Source organism: Carcharodon carcharias, chromosome 31, assembly GCF_017639515.1.
Source record: "Carcharodon carcharias isolate sCarCar2 chromosome 31, sCarCar2.pri, whole genome shotgun sequence".
Taxonomy (NCBI): domain Eukaryota; kingdom Metazoa; phylum Chordata; class Chondrichthyes; order Lamniformes; family Lamnidae; genus Carcharodon; species Carcharodon carcharias.
The window spans coordinates 12,683,140-12,699,317 of record NC_054497.1 but is presented as its reverse complement, the minus strand read 5'-3'; the positions used below and the strand labels follow the sequence as shown (position 1 = coordinate 12,699,317).

Below are 16,178 nucleotides of genomic sequence, written 5' to 3'. Positions count from 1 at the left end.
CTGGAGAGAGTGCAGAGGAGGTTTACAAGAATGTTGCCAGGGTTAGAAAAGTGTAGCTACGAGGAGAGATTGGATAGGTTGGGGTTATTTTCCTTAGAACAAAGAAGGCTGAGAGGTGACTTGATTGAGGTGTACAAAATTATGGAGGGGAATAGGTAGAGTGGACAGAATAAAATTGTTTCCCTTGATGGAGAATTCTAGAACCAGGGGACATAGATTCAAGATAAGTGGCAGAAAGTGTAGGGGGGACATGAGGAAAAACCTTTTTACACAGAGGGTAGTGGGTGTCTGGAATTTGCTGCCCAAGTTGGTGGTAGAGGCAGAAACTGTAAACTCTTTTAAAAAGTACCTGGATCTGCACCTAAATTGCTGTAAGCTGCAGGGCTATGGGCCGGGTGCAGGAAGGTGGGATTAGAAAGGGCACGTGGGTGTCCTCGGGCTGGCATGGACAAGTTGGGCCGAATGGCCTCCTTCTGTGCTATAATTTTTCTATGGTTCTAATTGAAGTAATTGCTTTGTTGGACTCTAGTTTTTAATGGATCGCTTTGTCTTGCTGTCTGTTTAATCATACCCTAAAGGTACTGCCTGTTCCTGGAGTTCAGTTCCATGAACACTAGGATCTCTTCAGTACTCAACAATCCACTTTGGTTGCAAGTGTCTATTCAGTGAGTGTCACAAGGCCTATTCAACTTCTTCAGTCATCTAGAGACACATCCAGTGCTGTCAAACGTGCACTTTCCCAGAATGGGTCCAGTGTAGGAATCCAGGCTGACACTTTTTTTAAATAAAAGATTTTCTCTCCCTTAAATATTTTTAAGGCAGAGGTAGATAGATTCTTGATAAGCAAGGGGGTGAAAGGTTATCGGGGGTTGGTGGGAATTTGGAATTGAGGTTACAATCAGATTAGCCATGATCTTATCGAATGGCAGAGCAGGCTCGAGGGGCAGAGTGTCCTACCCCTTCTCATTCGTGTGTTCATATGCTGTAATCCCCTGGGAACCAAAACTACTTATCACTTACAACTGTCCCAGCTAACTTAACAATTATTGCAAATCGCGCCTGAGAGCTTCTTGCTCTATGTGGCTCAGTTCCACACTGAAGTGATGAATTGAGAAGAATACACAAAAGTTGCCTTGATACAATATTTGAAACGTTTTATCCTGAGTGTGATTTTCCTCTTATCCTCTATAGTGTTTTGATACTAATGTGTTGATGTGATTGTGTAGCTGATGATACTATTTTATTACCACCGCTGAACCTCCCCACTGTCAACATCCTGGGGGTTACCATTGACCAGAAACTGAACTAGATAACCATATAAATATTGTGGCTACAAGAGAAGGTCAGAGGCTGGAAATTCTGCGGTGAGTGACTCACCTCCTGACTCCCCAAGGCCTGTCCACCATCTACAAGGCACAAGTCAGGTGTGATGGAATACTACCCATTTGCCTGGATGAGTGCAGCCCCAACAACACTCAAGAGTTGCTGCATTGTATCTTGTAGATGGTACACATTGCTGCCACTGTTCACCGGTGGTGGAGGGAGTGTATGTTTTAAGATGGTGGATGGGGTGCCAATCAAGCGGGCTGCTTTGTCCTGGACGGTGTCAAGTTTCTTCAGTGTTGTAGGAGCTGCACTCATCCAGGCAAGTGGAGAGAATTCCATCACACTCCTAACTTGTGCCTTATAGGTAGCGGGCAGGCTTTGGGGAGTCAGGAAGTGAGTTACGCGCTACAGAATTCCCAGCCTCCAACCTGCTCTTGTAGCCACAGTATTTATATGGCTGTTCCAGTTCAGTTCCTGGTCAACGGGTAATCCCCAGGATGTTGATAGTGGGGGGAATCAGCAATGGTAATGCCATTGAACCCCATGGGGAGATGGTTAGATTCTCTCTTGTCGGAGATGGTCATTGCTTGACACTTGTGTGGCGCGAATGTTACTTGCCACTTATCTGCCCAAGCCTGAATGTTGACCAGGTCTTCCTGCATACCTAGTGCATCATCCCTGATCCAAACTTGTGTCACCTCTCTCCGCTCCAGATCTGCCACAGCAAAAGTGGTGAAATCAACCCCGTCAAAGTTGCCAACCTGGTGAAAGCTTACGTGGAGAAATACAAGTATGCGCGGAGGCACAGCAAGAGACCGGAGGAAGGAGGCCGCCAGAGCAACGGGAAGGAGGCCGGGAAGTTAGAAAAACACGGAAAAACGTCAGCACAGACGTAAATGGGAATGAGAGACAGTTTTTATTATTTACCAGAATTCAGTAATTTTGCGCACCTCTCCTTTTATTTTCATTTTAATAAGTGTGAAGACTTTTTTTTAAAAAAGAAAACTTTAGAAAGTCATTCTGACGTTCCTGGGTTTATCTCATTGTGGCAGTGCCTGATGATCCTGAATTAGATATAAGAAACTTGGGACACTTTTAATGAAATGCTGAGGGGTGGGGAGGGAGTGGGTGGGGGGAGGGGGGAAAACAGAATATACTTGGAAAGTAATGGAAAAAAAAGAACCTTTTAAAAACTGTTTACTGTATCTTCTGATCGCTGTATATAAGATAGGAGCCACTGGCAAGCTTTCTCATTTCTTCTCGTGTCCTGTTGATTTTTGTTCGTTTTTCTCTTCTTCCTCCTCCTCCTCCTCCTCCTCCTCCTCCCTCCCCTCCCATTTTCTTCATGCATGAAGTTTTTTTGTAGGTCAGTGAATTCCATACAGCTGCACTGTCTTTTAAGTGGTAATAAACAATATTACACGGTCAGCCATTCTGAGAGAAGGCAATGTATCAGAGAGGAATAATTTTTCCTGTTGATGTCTATGCTATTCTTTACTCTTTTTTTTAAAAAAAAAGTATATATATATGTGTATAGTTCAACATTGGAAAAAGGCAGAGGAGAGTCGATTAAGTATTTTCATTTGCGCATTTTAATTAGGGAAGGGATAGGGATTGTACTGGTGGCCACTGTCCCTAAATTGCAGCCTCTAGGCACTTTCACCTTTTTATGCCAATGTACATGTCATCCACTAGATAACTGGAGTTGATGGCCCTCGAGGCATCAGCAGCCAAATGCTTTTATCCACCGCAAATCACTGTTGTAAAGTTAGTGTTGACTCTAGGAGAAGGGAAGGGCTGTTTTATTCTGTATTACGGGACCTCCTAATCACACATGTCCACTTTGTTATAGCCCCCGCCCCCACTTTCCCCCACGCCCTCCCATTTTCTCTCCCAGAACCATTTGTGAACGTCAAGTGCAAGGCAGAAGGGACTGGAAGACGCGCTTAGAGTTTCTGACGAGTTCTGCGCCCCAAAGCAACTAGTCTCGCCCACAACAGAGAGTTGGGGGACACTTTTGTGACGATCTTCCTGAAAGAATGCCTTAAATTTTCTGTTTCTGGCAATTGTTTTTGAAACAAAAAAAATTTTTTTAAATTTTGAACCCAGATATTATATTGTATGCTTGGGCAATCAGGAGGTGGCGAAAGCCTCCTCTCTTTTTTTGGGGGAGAAATCTAGGCAACAGTGTGTTTTCTGCTGTTTTAATTTTTGTGCTTTTAGTCAGTAACCATGTACCATCCACTGCCCAGCCCCATCTCCCCATTCCCTTAATCTGCTGCCAATCATGTTATAGAATACTTGATTAACTTAGGCAACTAGCCTATTGTGTCCCAACCCGGTTGCGCACCCCACGGCCTATTGCCACATCTGACTCTTGTTTGTTGCTGTAATTTGCTTTAGTTTCAGTAGAGAAAGTCTCTAGCTCAAAGGTACAAAGAAGTACAGTCATCTTGTATGTGTGACCTGCTTTATGCCATTACTGGCAATGTGATAGGGGGCTGGGTTTAAGATTTAAGCTGGAGCTGTATCTTGTACGTATTGTTATTTCAAGGAGGGGGGATGGATTTGGGGAGGGGAGGGTGGGATGAGAGGTTCAGTGTGATGAGAGCATTGTGTTCCCAGCCTTTGACTGTTGTTTGGTGTTGTCTATATTTCTGAATGGATTTGCCAGCGTGTGTGCATTGAAAGGAGGTTGTTTGACGAATGAGATGGTGTGTGTCTGTCTGTGTATGTCTGTGGAACCAAGGCAGGTTTCACTGACCCAAGGAGTATATATATATTGATATTTGGGGTTTTGCTGGCCTTTTTAAATACTAGATAATAAAGAATGCACATTTAAAAGGAGGCAATGGGGTCCCTCTTGTCAAATTACAGTATCTCATCCAAAACTTTTTCTTAGTTTAAAAAAAAATGAGCTCACTGCCTCAAAATTGGACAAGCTGTTTTGTAAAACAACTAATTTATTTCAGCTGTTTATATTTGCAGTTGAGGGGCCCGCCCTAGCGTTCTGCACCTCCCACCCTGAATAAAAAAAAGTAAATAAAAACTATTAACAGTATTAGCACAGCTGAAATGAGGAACACATTGATGTTAGGATTTGCTGAGCTATAGCAGATAGGTTGTATTCTGAGTTTTAACTGTTATCTTTCCTATGTGTCCTTTCACCAACATGACCAAAACCACAGCTCCTTGACTAAATAGATCGCTGGGGAGGGGCTGGGGGAAGCAGCAGTGATGCTGATTTGGCTCAACTGGGCACCTAAACTAAGGTCAGTTGCCAAAAATGAAAAGGAACGAACAATTATAAAAAGGGTGACTCCTTCAGAGTGGCTTCGCTCTTGCTAAAATCAGGCAAAAATGAAATCGTTGTAAAAGTTTGCATCCCTGCCCAAAAGAGAAGTAAATCCCACTTGTACAGTCATGCCCACCCCAGAACTGAGATGTTAATGGGCCTGTTATCACTGGGATGGGTGGGGGGGGAGGTGTTCAGTTTATGTGGATAGCCCCCTGTGCTCCATCAGCCGTGCTAATATTGTATTTATCTGCCTGTTATTGAGAATATTGTATAAATAAAAATCAGATTGTTTCAGAACAGAATTGCTTGTCTCTTTTAAAAAACAATGGACAGGAGGCACGAGACAGCATCTATATTGATATTTAGTTCCTCCTCCCTCCACCCCTGCCTGAGTTTGTGGTTATTTATTCCCAATTAGTGGTGAGGACAGCTGTGGCTTTGGCTATTGTCAGGGGCTGGGGACATGGGGTGTTTATCGACAGGGGTTCCTACTTCTATCCAGTGGCCACCTGCTGGAAAATGTGCACCAATGCAGGTTCAAGGTGTGACACCACCCGCCCCTCTAAACGCCCCACCCCCCCACCCTCGTCAAATAGCTCATCACCTGGGCATGCACGACGACTACTTGGGACCATGTGGTGAGGAGCTGCCACTGTCTGGGGTGTCGGCTGCTGGAGAAAGTCATGTGGGCTTTCAGGTGAGTCACTACAGCAAAAAGGGAGGCCATTTGGACCATCAAAAGATCATGTCGGCTCTCTGAAGAGCAATCCAGTCAGTCCCATTACCCCCGCTCTACCCCCATAGCCCTGCAATTTTATTTCTCTCAAATGCCCATCCAATTTCCTTTTCAAATCATTCAACACCACCACGTCCGCCACCCAGTGGGCAGTGAGTTCCGCTTTTCTTGATATCCCCCACCATATCTCTTGACCATAACCTTAAACCTGTGTCCCCTAGTTCTTGTACTGGTCTTTAATGTAGTATATTGTCAAACAAAGAAGGGAGAGCATCACCCCTTGTCATTAAGGGTGCAGCACCTGGTCTGTGGGAGTGCCATTTCAGAATTTGAAAACTTGGATCTACTTTATCTTCTTTTTCATGTCATCAGTCTATCTCTCCATATCTGCAGCATTCCTAAACATACCCATGCAAATAAAATCTAGGAGTCTGGCAGATATAGCCTGGGTTCTGTACTCAACTTGATTTAAACAATGTATCCATTTTAAAATTATTTCACGGGATGCCAGGCATCGCTGGCCAAGCCAGCATTTATTGCCCATTCCTAATTGTCCTTGAGAAGGCGGTGGTAAGCTGCCATGGTCCATGTGGTGTAGGTACACCCGCAATACTATTAGGGAGGGAGTTCCAGGATTTTGACCTGAAAGCGACATTGAAGGAATTTGGCTTTGCAATATGACAGGAGGCCATTCAGTCTCTCTGGAGCCTGTTCTGCTATTGAATTACAACACGGCTGATCTGTATCTTAACTCCATCTACCTGCCTTGGTTCTGTAATCCTTAATACCTTCGCCCAACAAAAATCTTATCGAGAGAGGGCTACAGACCTGACGAAAGGTCATCAACCTGAAACATTAACTCTGTTTCTCTCTCCACAGATGCTGTCAGACCTGATGATTTGTTTTTCAGCATTTTGTTTTACTTCCCAAATTCCAGCATCCGCAGTACTTCGCTTTTCTAAAACATCTTATCAATCTCGGTTTTGAAATTTTCAGCTGACCCCACCCCAGGCTGAACAATTTTTTGGGGGAGACAGTTCCAGATTTCCACCTACCCTGTGCTTCCTGACATCAGTCCCCTGAACAGCTAAGCTCTAATTTTAAAGTTATATCCCCTTGTTCTGCACCACCCCCTGCTGCAGGAATAGATTCTATCAGGTGATTCTTCACTAAAGAAAATAAAGATGGAAACACCCGATTTTGCCAAAAAAGAGGGCTCTGTGCATGAAATGGGGAGAGTTGTTGAGGTCGCTTATCTGTACAGACTGTACAGTCACATCCATACAAACAGGGAAGACCACAGCTCTCTGTAATAACAAAAATAAAACTGGGTTTTATTTGGTCAGTGGAAACCATAAGCTTTGTCCCATTGTCCGGTTAATGCCCCTTCCCCATTCTGTTAGGACAATGGAAAATGGAGGATCCTAATCGAAAGGGCCTGTGAAACAATGGGATAAATCCATGCTTATGGAGGTGGGGTATGGGAAAAGTAGGTCATGTCAGATGGGAGGAAGCAAGGCTGATTGCCCAGTGGAGTGGTTGTGAAGGAAGAGACGGACAGCCAGAGGGAGGGCCATAAAATCAACTGTTAAATGACTTCTTTGTTCTGTGCTAGTGACATAAATTTGTATTCTCTTACCTTAAACACCCCCCCCCACCCCCACCACTACCACCCCCTGAGAGAAAAGTACTGTCTGCAAAGCTGCAGTTCAAACCTGCTTAATAGGATCTTAGAAACTTATAGCACTGAAGGAGGCCATTTGGTCCACTGTGCCTGTGCTAGCTCTTTGGAAGAGCTGTCGTGCTTGGTCCCATGCCCCAGCTTTTAGTCTGTAATCCTGTAAACTCCATATCCTCAAGTCCCTGTCCAACTCCCTTTCAAAATATGGAATCAGCTTCCACCACCTTTTCAGGTAGAATGTTCTAGATCCCGACAAATCTGAATGAAAAATGTTCTCCCCATCTACCCTCTCGATCTTTTTCCAATGATTTTAAATTTATATTTACTTATCGACTCACTTGCCAAAAGGAATATTTTTTTCTCTAATTGATCAAAAACCCTCATCATCTTAAGGCACCTCTTAACCTTCTCTGTCCCAAAGCAAACATTCCTAACTTTTCCAACCTCCTGGTTTCAAAATAATTTACAATTTAAAATCTTAAAAATAAAAAAAAATGCAAACCAAGCACTGGGGTCATTTCTAGAGGAATAGAATTGAAAAGGAGAGAAGTGAAACAGAAAATGCTGGAAATACTCAAGAGGTCTGGCTGCATTTGTGAAAGGGGAAACAGTTAATGTTTCACGTTGACTATGACTCTTCAGGACTGAAGAAGGTGATGGGTTTTATGCTGTTGAAAGGGGGTTTGTGAGGAGGTGAAGGATAAAAGGGGAGGTCAGGGATAGTGTAGAGGGTGGGAGAGATTAAATGGCGAAAATGTCATGGAAACAAAAGGGGAATGGTAATGTTTGTAAAGAGACAAAGCATTTGTCCAAAGTGAGTGTAAATGCCTGGTTATGTTAAGCTTGTAGGAAACCTTGCTTAAAGTGTTCTCTGCGCGGTCCTGGTCTCCATGTTGCAAAGATTTATATAGAGATGCTGGAGAAGGTGCAAAAAAGGTTTATAGGGATGATACCAGAACTGAGGGGTTATAACTCAAAAGTGAAAGTTGATCAGGCTGGGGCTCTTTCCTCTAGAAAGAAGACTTGAGGGGTGACCTGATGGAGATGCTTGATAAGGTAAATGTGGAAGAGTCCAACCTTCCTCCTCCTCCTCCTTCAAGTACCATGCCCTAAGAGAGTGTTGGCGACCATGAACTTCCATTGAACTGATCCAAGATTATTTTCGGCAAAGTACTGCAGTGGTTTGCCTTTGCCTTCTGCAGTATGGCTGACCAGAATCACAGTGCAGAAGAAGCCCTTCGGCCCATCGAGTCTGCACCGACACGTGAGAAACGCCTGAATTACCGACCTAATCCCATTTTCCAGCACTTGGCCCATAGCCAGGAAACTCTCCGGCTCTCACCACCTGCCATCTAGCATATTGGAAGGATTTACAGGCTGATAATTCGTGTTATGAACGCACCTTCCTTGGACATCAAGCCCTGAAGTCAGACTTGAACCTGGAGCTTCTGGTCCAGAGATAGGGTCGCTACCCACTGCGCCACAAGACCTCCCTCATATCCAAAGTTGGTAATCGTAAATATGATAGTCACTCATAAATCCAATAGGGAACTCAGGAGACACTTCTTTCCCAAGAGAGTGGCGAGAATGTGGAACTTGCTACCACAGGGATTGGTTGAGGTAAATAGCCTAGGTGCATTTAAGCTAGTTAAATACGTGAAGGAGAAAGGAAGAATATGCTGATAGGGTGAGATGAAAAGGGGGTGGTGGTAATTTGGAACAAACCAGGTCACGGTCTGAGAATATCATCTGCAGCCCCAGAGCTGTAAGATCAGTGAAAGTGCAAATGTAATTTAGCTGTGTTTAAACCAACATCCAGTGAGACCCTGCCGAATGCTTCACCTTGGGGCAAAGCAAAGGAAGGAAGACAGAGAGATCAATCAAATCACCAGATGAGGAAATTCAAAATTTAATAATACATTGACAGATCGCCAGTGGCGCAGCTCCTGAGCTGGAGGACTTTATGGTGAGTGGCGATGTTCCCAGTCAAGTGTGACCCTGCACTGTGAAGCCAAGAGAGAGCAGGCTAGCTTCAAAATGTTCAACGTGGATTATTTCTATACAATAATGCAACATGTATAAACTTTATGCGCGGTTAAATTTTCAAGTTGACATAACATGCAGAACAAATCTGAGACGCCTTTGAAAATTCGGAGAAAATTAACTACAGCAGCTTCTGTTTAACTGATGTGTGGTCGATTTAAAACGAAGCAATACAATCACGGCATTAGCAGAGCGCTGTCCCTACAGTTTGTTGCTCTGATTGTTAGAAACAACATTAAGTGTTCTGTAAAGGTTCAAAGGTGAGTCACAGAACTAAACTAAGTGCGTCATCCCACCTGCAGTTAGAATCAAAAGCTATCTGGCCTGGTAGGTTTGCATCTTCACCTCTTGACACGTGTCTCCAGGTACTGAGCCAAACCCAATCCAGAGCAGGATTTCCCACAGCAAGGCAGGCAGGTCGCGTCTACACATTAACGTTCCCGGGGGAGGCTCTTCAGACACACGCTGACCGATGAGGCCTCTCCACAGTCACTGATGTGTTCCTGCCTCAGATTTCCGGCACCTGCCCTTCAAATTCCTTTTTACCATCAGTTGTTGTGGGGTATTTATTCCATGTTTGGGATGTGGCCCTCTCTGGCATTTACTGCCCATCCTGAGTTCCCCCAAGGAGGTGGTGGACCTTGAACTGTTGGTGGTGGTTTGATATGACTGAGGGGCTCATTGACCCATCTCAAAGGGGTAGTTAAGAGTCAACCACATTGGTGTGGGACTGGAGTCACATATACGTCCAGACCAGGTATGAGCGACAAGTTTCCTTCTCTATGAAAACATGAATGAATCAATTGGGTTTTTACAATATATAGATAGCTTCAGGTTCAACTTTGTGAGGCACAGATTATTTCTTTCCCGATTTTAAAATTCCAATTTCTCACCCCCACCACTGTGGGATTTGAACTCACATTCTTTGCATTACTCATCAAGATTAATTGCTCACTTCACGACCACCAACTCATTCTTGGTCACTGCTGGCAGGCTGCTCGAGAGCAACAGTGCCTGCCTATTCGACATCCATGTACTGCTCCAGTATGGATAGGAAGCTGGAAGAGGAGAGAGGGTCAGAGAGCTGCAGGTTTACACTTTCACTCTGCAGAGAGGAGGCTCCTACTCCATGTGCCAGTTCGTGTAATAATTTGAAGATTATGGGCGTCACCTGAACAAGAGGGAAGAAAACCCATTAGTATAGGAGCTGGAAAGCAAGGAAGCTGCTGCCATGGATTGAGAGATAGGGAGAGATTTCCCCGGGATTAGGGAATGGGATTGAGAGAGGAGGAGAGATTTCCCTGGGATTAGGTAATGGGATTGAGAGAGGAGGAGAGATTTCCCTGGGATTGAGAGAGGGGGAGAGATTTCCCTGGGATTGGGGAATGGGATTGCGAGAGGGGGAGAGATTTCCCTGGGATTGGGGAATGGGATAGAGAGAGGAGTAGAGATTTCCCTGGGATTAGGTAATGGGATTGAGAGAGGAGGAGAGATTTCCCTGGGATTGAGAGAGGGGGAGAGATTTCCCTGGGATTGGGGAATGGGATTGCGAGAGGGGGAGAGATTTCCCTGGGATTGGGGAATGGGATAGAGAGAGGAGTAGAGATTTCCCTGGGATTGGGGAATGGGATTGAGAGAGGGGGAGAGATTTCCCTGGGATTGGGGAATGGGATTGCGAGAGGGGGAGAGATTTCCCTGGGATTGGGGAATGGGATAGAGAGAGGAGTAGAGATTTCCCTGGGATTGGGGAATGGGATTGAGAGAGGGGGTGAGATTTCCCTGGGATTGAGAGAGGGGGAGAGATTTCCCTGGGATTGGGGAATGGGATTGCAAGAGGGGGAGACATACCTAAGTTTCAGGGTGGGTGTATCCAGGGATAGGTGGGGCCAGGGTGAATTTAAGAGGTGAATTTTGTGCCTTACTGTGTCACTACCACATGTTGGCCTTACCTGCACCATGATCATCTTCTTACTCCAGGGTTTAAAGTCAGGATCCGGCCAGAGCTCCCCCAAGCAGAGCCAAATCGAGTAGTTTGGAGAGCCAGCCACAGCTTGCAGGAAGGCTTCTGTTTCTGTGGAGAAAGTTTAGAATATTTACAGTACTCTGACAACTTAACCATGTCACCAGGAAAGTGGGCAACCTGCAATACCCATCAGCCTCTAACAAACAGCACTTGAGCAAACAGGAGTTATACCAGTGTCTGGCTTTAGAGCTCAATGTGGGTTCCCTAAGGCTGCCCCATGTATGCTTTATGTGCCTCTGAGCACCTCATGGCCCTGGCCACTCGGTTCTTTAAAACTAAGGCAACTTTTTAAAAAATTCACAGGATGTGGCTGTCACTGGCAAGGCCAGCATTTGTTGCCCATCCCTAATTGCCCTTGAATTGAGTGACTTGCTAGGCCAGTTAAGAGTCAACCACATTGCTGTGGGTCTGGAGTCACATGTAGGCCACACCAGGTAAGGACAGCAGATTTCCTTCCCTAAAGGACATTCGTCAGCCAGATGGGTTTTTACAACAATCGATGATAGTTTCACGGTCGCCATTACTGAGACTAGCTTTATATTCCTGATCTTTTAAATTTAAAAAATCATCCCAATTGGATTAATTTTTACCTGATACCTTAAAGCATGTCCCTTAGAATCCTGACGTCTAAAGTGGGACTTGAACAGTGACAGGCATGCAGCAGGTATCTCTATGTAACTAGGAGCTGTGTTTTATTGTTCCCGTCACTCACCTCTCAAAAACTGCTGTAGGTCGTACAGGACTGTGAATTCCTTGTTGGAAATTTGCTGAGGTTCAGAACTGGTAGGATATTCCGTCATCGACCAGAAACCTTTACATCTCCCAAGCCTCTGCGCGCAGATCCTAGTGTTCTGCACCTCCACTATCAGCCCCTGGTCCATGCGTTCCAATAGTTTGGTCGTGTACTTGATTTGCTGTTGGTCACTAACCAGGGTGGCTGCGGTCTCCGGGAGCGGGAAGTCCTGCAGATGCGGGAAGACAGACACTGAGTTGTAAAAGAGCCGGAAGCCGTTGGTGTTCCCCACAATGTGCTCCTGCACCTTCCTTCCCCGATAGTAAACTGTCACCTCAAACTCGGTTACTGTGGAGACACAATTTTGGTGCGAGTTTTTAACGTTTGCAAAAGCGATTCTTTTCGTCCCAGAGATAAAAGCAAAAAACTGCGGATGCTGGAAATCCAAAACAAAATCAGAAACAGAAATACCTGGAAAAACTCAGCAGGTCTGGCAGCATCGGCGGAGAAGAGCACAGTTGATGTTTCGAGTCCTCGTGACCCTTAGTTCTGTTGAAGGGTCATGAGGACTCGAAACGTCAGCTGCGCTCTTCTCCGCCGATGCTGCCAGACCTGCTGAGTTTTTCCAGGTATTTCTGTTTCTGTTTTTATCTTTTCATCCCAGTCCTTGGGTCGATGTGTCTCGTTACACCTCCAGTGGCCCACCAACGTCATAAAGTGTTAGTCATACCGTAGCTCAGAGAGTATTTACACTCAACACCCCTTCATCTATGGCACTCGTTAATGCTGATTACTCCTTTCATGGTCAGCCTAGCAGAATGATTCCTGTATTCCAAGGGTTAAATTACAAGGTGAGGTTCTATAAACTAGTATTCTATACCCTGTATCTAGAAGGTTAAAGAATAATTTCAGGGATATTTTCAAGATATTTTCAAGAACTGCCAGGGTCGATAGAGAGAAACTATTTCCACTGGTTGGGGAGTCTAGGACTAGGGGGGCAGTGTCTACAAATTAGAGCCAACCTCACACGAGTGAAATTAGGAAACATTTCTACACACAGAGGACGGTGGAGATTTGGAACTCTCTTCCGAAAGTGACAGTTGATGACAGATCAAATGTTAATTTGCAATCTGAGATTGATACATTTTTGTTAACTAAAGGTAATAAGGGATATAAGGAAAGAGGGATCAATGGTGTTAGGTCACAGATCAGCCATGTTCTTATTGAACGTTATGACAGGCTGGAGGGGCTGAATGGCCACCTTCTGTTGTGTTGCTAAGCAATTCAGGGCTGTTGCCTTCCTCTTCCCTGTTGTACAGCAATAAAAAACGGACTTGCATTTATATAGCACCTTTTTTAGCTCTCAGGATGTTGCAAAGCTCATTACAGTCAATGACTTACTTTCAAAGTGTTGCCGTAGCCTTGGAGCAGCCAATGAGCACACAGTGAGATCCCACACACAACTGTGAGATGGATGACCTGTTTTTGATGATCTTGGTTGAAGGATGAATTGGCAGAGACGCTGCACTTGCTCCTCATCCAAACTGTGTGAAACATTCTTTTTACTGAGAGGGTGAACGGGGATTTAATAGAACCCTCCCCCACCCCTACCTGCCTCACCCCCTCCCACCACTCTCCCACCTCCCAATCCTGGCCCCCAACTTTAGTCGTACGCTGAAATATCTAGTCTCTGAGCAGGCCTCAAATCCATTATCTTCTGAGTCATAGGAGTACAGCCAACGAGCCATTTAAGAAAGAACTTGTATTTCTATAGCGCCTTTTACAACCTCCCGAAGTGGTTTTCAGCCAATGAAGTATTTTCTGAAGAGCAACATTTTCTCCTTGCAAGTTGCATAAATATCAAATGAAAAAGCAACTTTGCACAAACCACGGAATCTGGAAGCCAGACGCGTGGCTGTCTCAGATCCGAACCTGCCAGGCATTCAAAGGCTGGGGTGGCCATGGCTTTATACACACTGAGAGCCACAGGGCAAAGGAGGGAGCAGAAGGTCAGAGAGCTGAAACTAACCGAGTGCTCCATTCAGAAAGAATTCCTTCATCTGTGTTTGGAATTCGCCAACATTTGGGATCACGGTGTTGGGGTCTCCAACTGGAGTTGGCAGCGCACAAGCAGCACCTTCACTCGCACCAGGAAGGGGCTCGACGGTGAGATTTGTTTGACTCAGATTGCTTGAAGGCACAGCGTAGTCTGGAGAATAGTTGGGAGAACAGAAAGGCATGCCTGTCTCCATCAGAGAGCCTTGTCCACGGTACTCTAAAATGGGAGCGACAATATTAGATTGGTTTACAGGATTACCCCCTCTTGATGCCATCCCAACTGGTATGAGGCTACTGGGGGATAGCCCAACACCCGACTCCAAATCTAGAGGACCCTCTGAGATAGAATTACAAATGCCCCAACTGGACTCCCTGATACATCCATTTCCAAATCCACTGACTCCTGGTCAGATAGGGCCATTCCAATCCGTGAGCACAGCTCGTGCCTCACAGAAACATACATGCACTAGTCACAGAAACATACATGCACTAGTCACAGAAACATACATGCACTAGTCACAGAAACATACATGCACTAGTCAAAGCAACGATGCCAGAGAGGTCAAAGGCCTGGATTATTCCGGAAGGAGGATCAAGTGAGCAGATGGCCTACCAACTGGAAACTCAGTCAGACTGGAATGAACGTCAGTCTTAACTCAGTCAGTCTAATTAGTTGAAGGTGGAACTTGCAATGCTGCGGTTTTCAATTGAAAGAGTTTTTCTCCCCAGATACTCCCCTTCTGATCCCCACCAAGACCCTCTATTTCAACTCCACCATTAACACCACTCCCAACATCCTAAGGCAGTGCATTTTGAGGAGAGGGTGGAAACCAAAAATGAAAGACCCAATCTTTCCGCACTCACAATCCTCCTGATTGACCAATCGGACTATCAGCCCTATTGTGCTCAAGTATCTGGAGTGGGAGCTGCTCCCCCCGACCTTCTGAGTCTGAGGCGAGAGTGCTACCCACTGAGTCACTGTGAGAAAGGGCGTAGGGGCATCTGTAACCAACAGAGGGAAGGCAGACCAATTATTCCTGAGGAATAGGGACAGTGTGTCCTATCACCCAAGTCAGCTGCCCTGCCGAGCAGACTGCCCAGTGTAGTGTGGCGGGTCTTGAGTTGGATTCTGGCATTTCTGGTCTGTGACTTAGCTGTCGGCTGCATGTGTTTGTGTGTGTGTGTGTGTGTGTGTGTGTGTGTGTGTGTGTGTGTGTGGTGGGGGGGTGGTGGCTGGGCACTTGAATTGGCCTCAGTGCTCTTGAAGCATAAGGTCAAAATCCATTAGCAAGTGGCTCTTTCGTCGGTGGGTGTGATTTGTGAGGTGAGGTCTGAGCCGTGCTTTGGCACCTGCGAGGATTAAAGGCCTGAAATAGGAGAGGAGCAAAACAACATCATGTACCTGATGGTTGGTCCAATATCGTCATGTCGCTCAAGCTGTTTTCTAGGGTCCTTTGCTGGAAGATGTAGGAAGATTATTCTACAGATCAAAGCATTGAGTCACAAGATAAAACACAACTCAGACTTCAACGGTAATCAACTTCTTTTTGACGGTGTTCTTCACCCTCAAATCTACCCGCTCGAGAATGGGACGGGAGCCTCCAGGCTGGTTAGGTAACTGTGTGATCTACACTATTGGGAATAATCAGACTGCCTGGGCCTCTTTCCTCCAGAAAAGAGAGACAACTGAGTGACCTCTTTAAAATTATGAAGGAGTTTGTTAGGGTAGTAGACACAAATGTTTCTATTTGTGGGCAAGACCACAATATATGGAAGGTCATCAATTTAAGACAGTCGTTAATAAATCCAAGAGAGAATTCAGGAGTAACTTCTTTACCCAGAGAGCGCTGAGAATGTGGAACTCACTTCCACAGGGAGCAGCTGAAGATGAATAGTATTGGTGGATTTAAGGGGAAGCTGGATAAATACGAGGGAGAAAGGAATAGAAAGATATGTTGATGGGGCTGAGATAAAGAGGGAGTGGAGGCGGCTAGCATGGAGCAGAAACACCAAAATGGACTAACTGGGCCGAATGGCCTGTGTCTGTGCTGTAAAATTCTATGTAAAATTAAGCATGATCATTCCTCATTCATAAACCCTACAGGAAACGGTGTTATATTACGTCTTAAATAAATTGTAACATGTACCAGGTTTGGAGATGAGCTTGCGGAGAATGCAGGACTGGTGTTGTCAACTGCAGGGCTGATGTCCTCACTCTCCTCCTCTGCAGCTGCCTCTTGGCCTGTAGGAAAAGAAGATTCAAAACACAATGAAACAGAA

At 45.3% G+C, this 16,178-nt stretch overlaps 2 protein-coding genes across 13 annotated transcripts in view; one reads left to right on the top strand and one right to left on the bottom strand.

Annotated features, from left to right (window-relative positions):
• The window catches only part of LOC121271708, a 33,016-nt gene extending 29,136 nt beyond the window's left edge, over window positions 1-3,880 (top strand). For all 4 annotated transcript variants that reach the window (XM_041177880.1, XM_041177876.1, XM_041177879.1 and 1 more), the window contains exon 12: window positions 2,040-3,880. In XM_041177880.1, coding sequence (XP_041033814.1) covers window positions 2,040-2,222 — 183 coding nt within the window. In that variant the 3' untranslated portion in view covers window positions 2,223-3,880. The remainder of the gene's footprint in view (window positions 1-2,039) is intronic.
• Window positions 3,881-8,934: 5,054 nt separating this feature from the next.
• LOC121271745 (interferon regulatory factor 5-like) overlaps window positions 8,935-16,178 on the bottom strand; it is a 60,295-nt gene continuing 53,051 nt past the window's right edge. For 8 of the 9 annotated variants that reach the window (XM_041177963.1, XM_041177965.1, XM_041177966.1 and 5 more), the window contains 6 exons: window positions 16,046-16,140; window positions 15,301-15,355; window positions 13,870-14,115; window positions 11,820-12,188; window positions 11,034-11,155; window positions 8,935-10,255 (listed from right to left, as the gene is read on the bottom strand). In XM_041177963.1, coding sequence (XP_041033897.1) covers window positions 10,103-10,255; window positions 11,034-11,155; window positions 11,820-12,188; window positions 13,870-14,115; window positions 15,301-15,355; window positions 16,046-16,140 — 1,040 coding nt within the window. In that variant the 3' untranslated portion in view covers window positions 8,935-10,102. The remainder of the gene's footprint in view (window positions 10,256-11,033; window positions 11,156-11,819; window positions 12,189-13,869; window positions 14,116-15,300; window positions 15,356-16,045; window positions 16,141-16,178) is intronic. The other variant, XM_041177969.1, reaches the window with a different exon arrangement.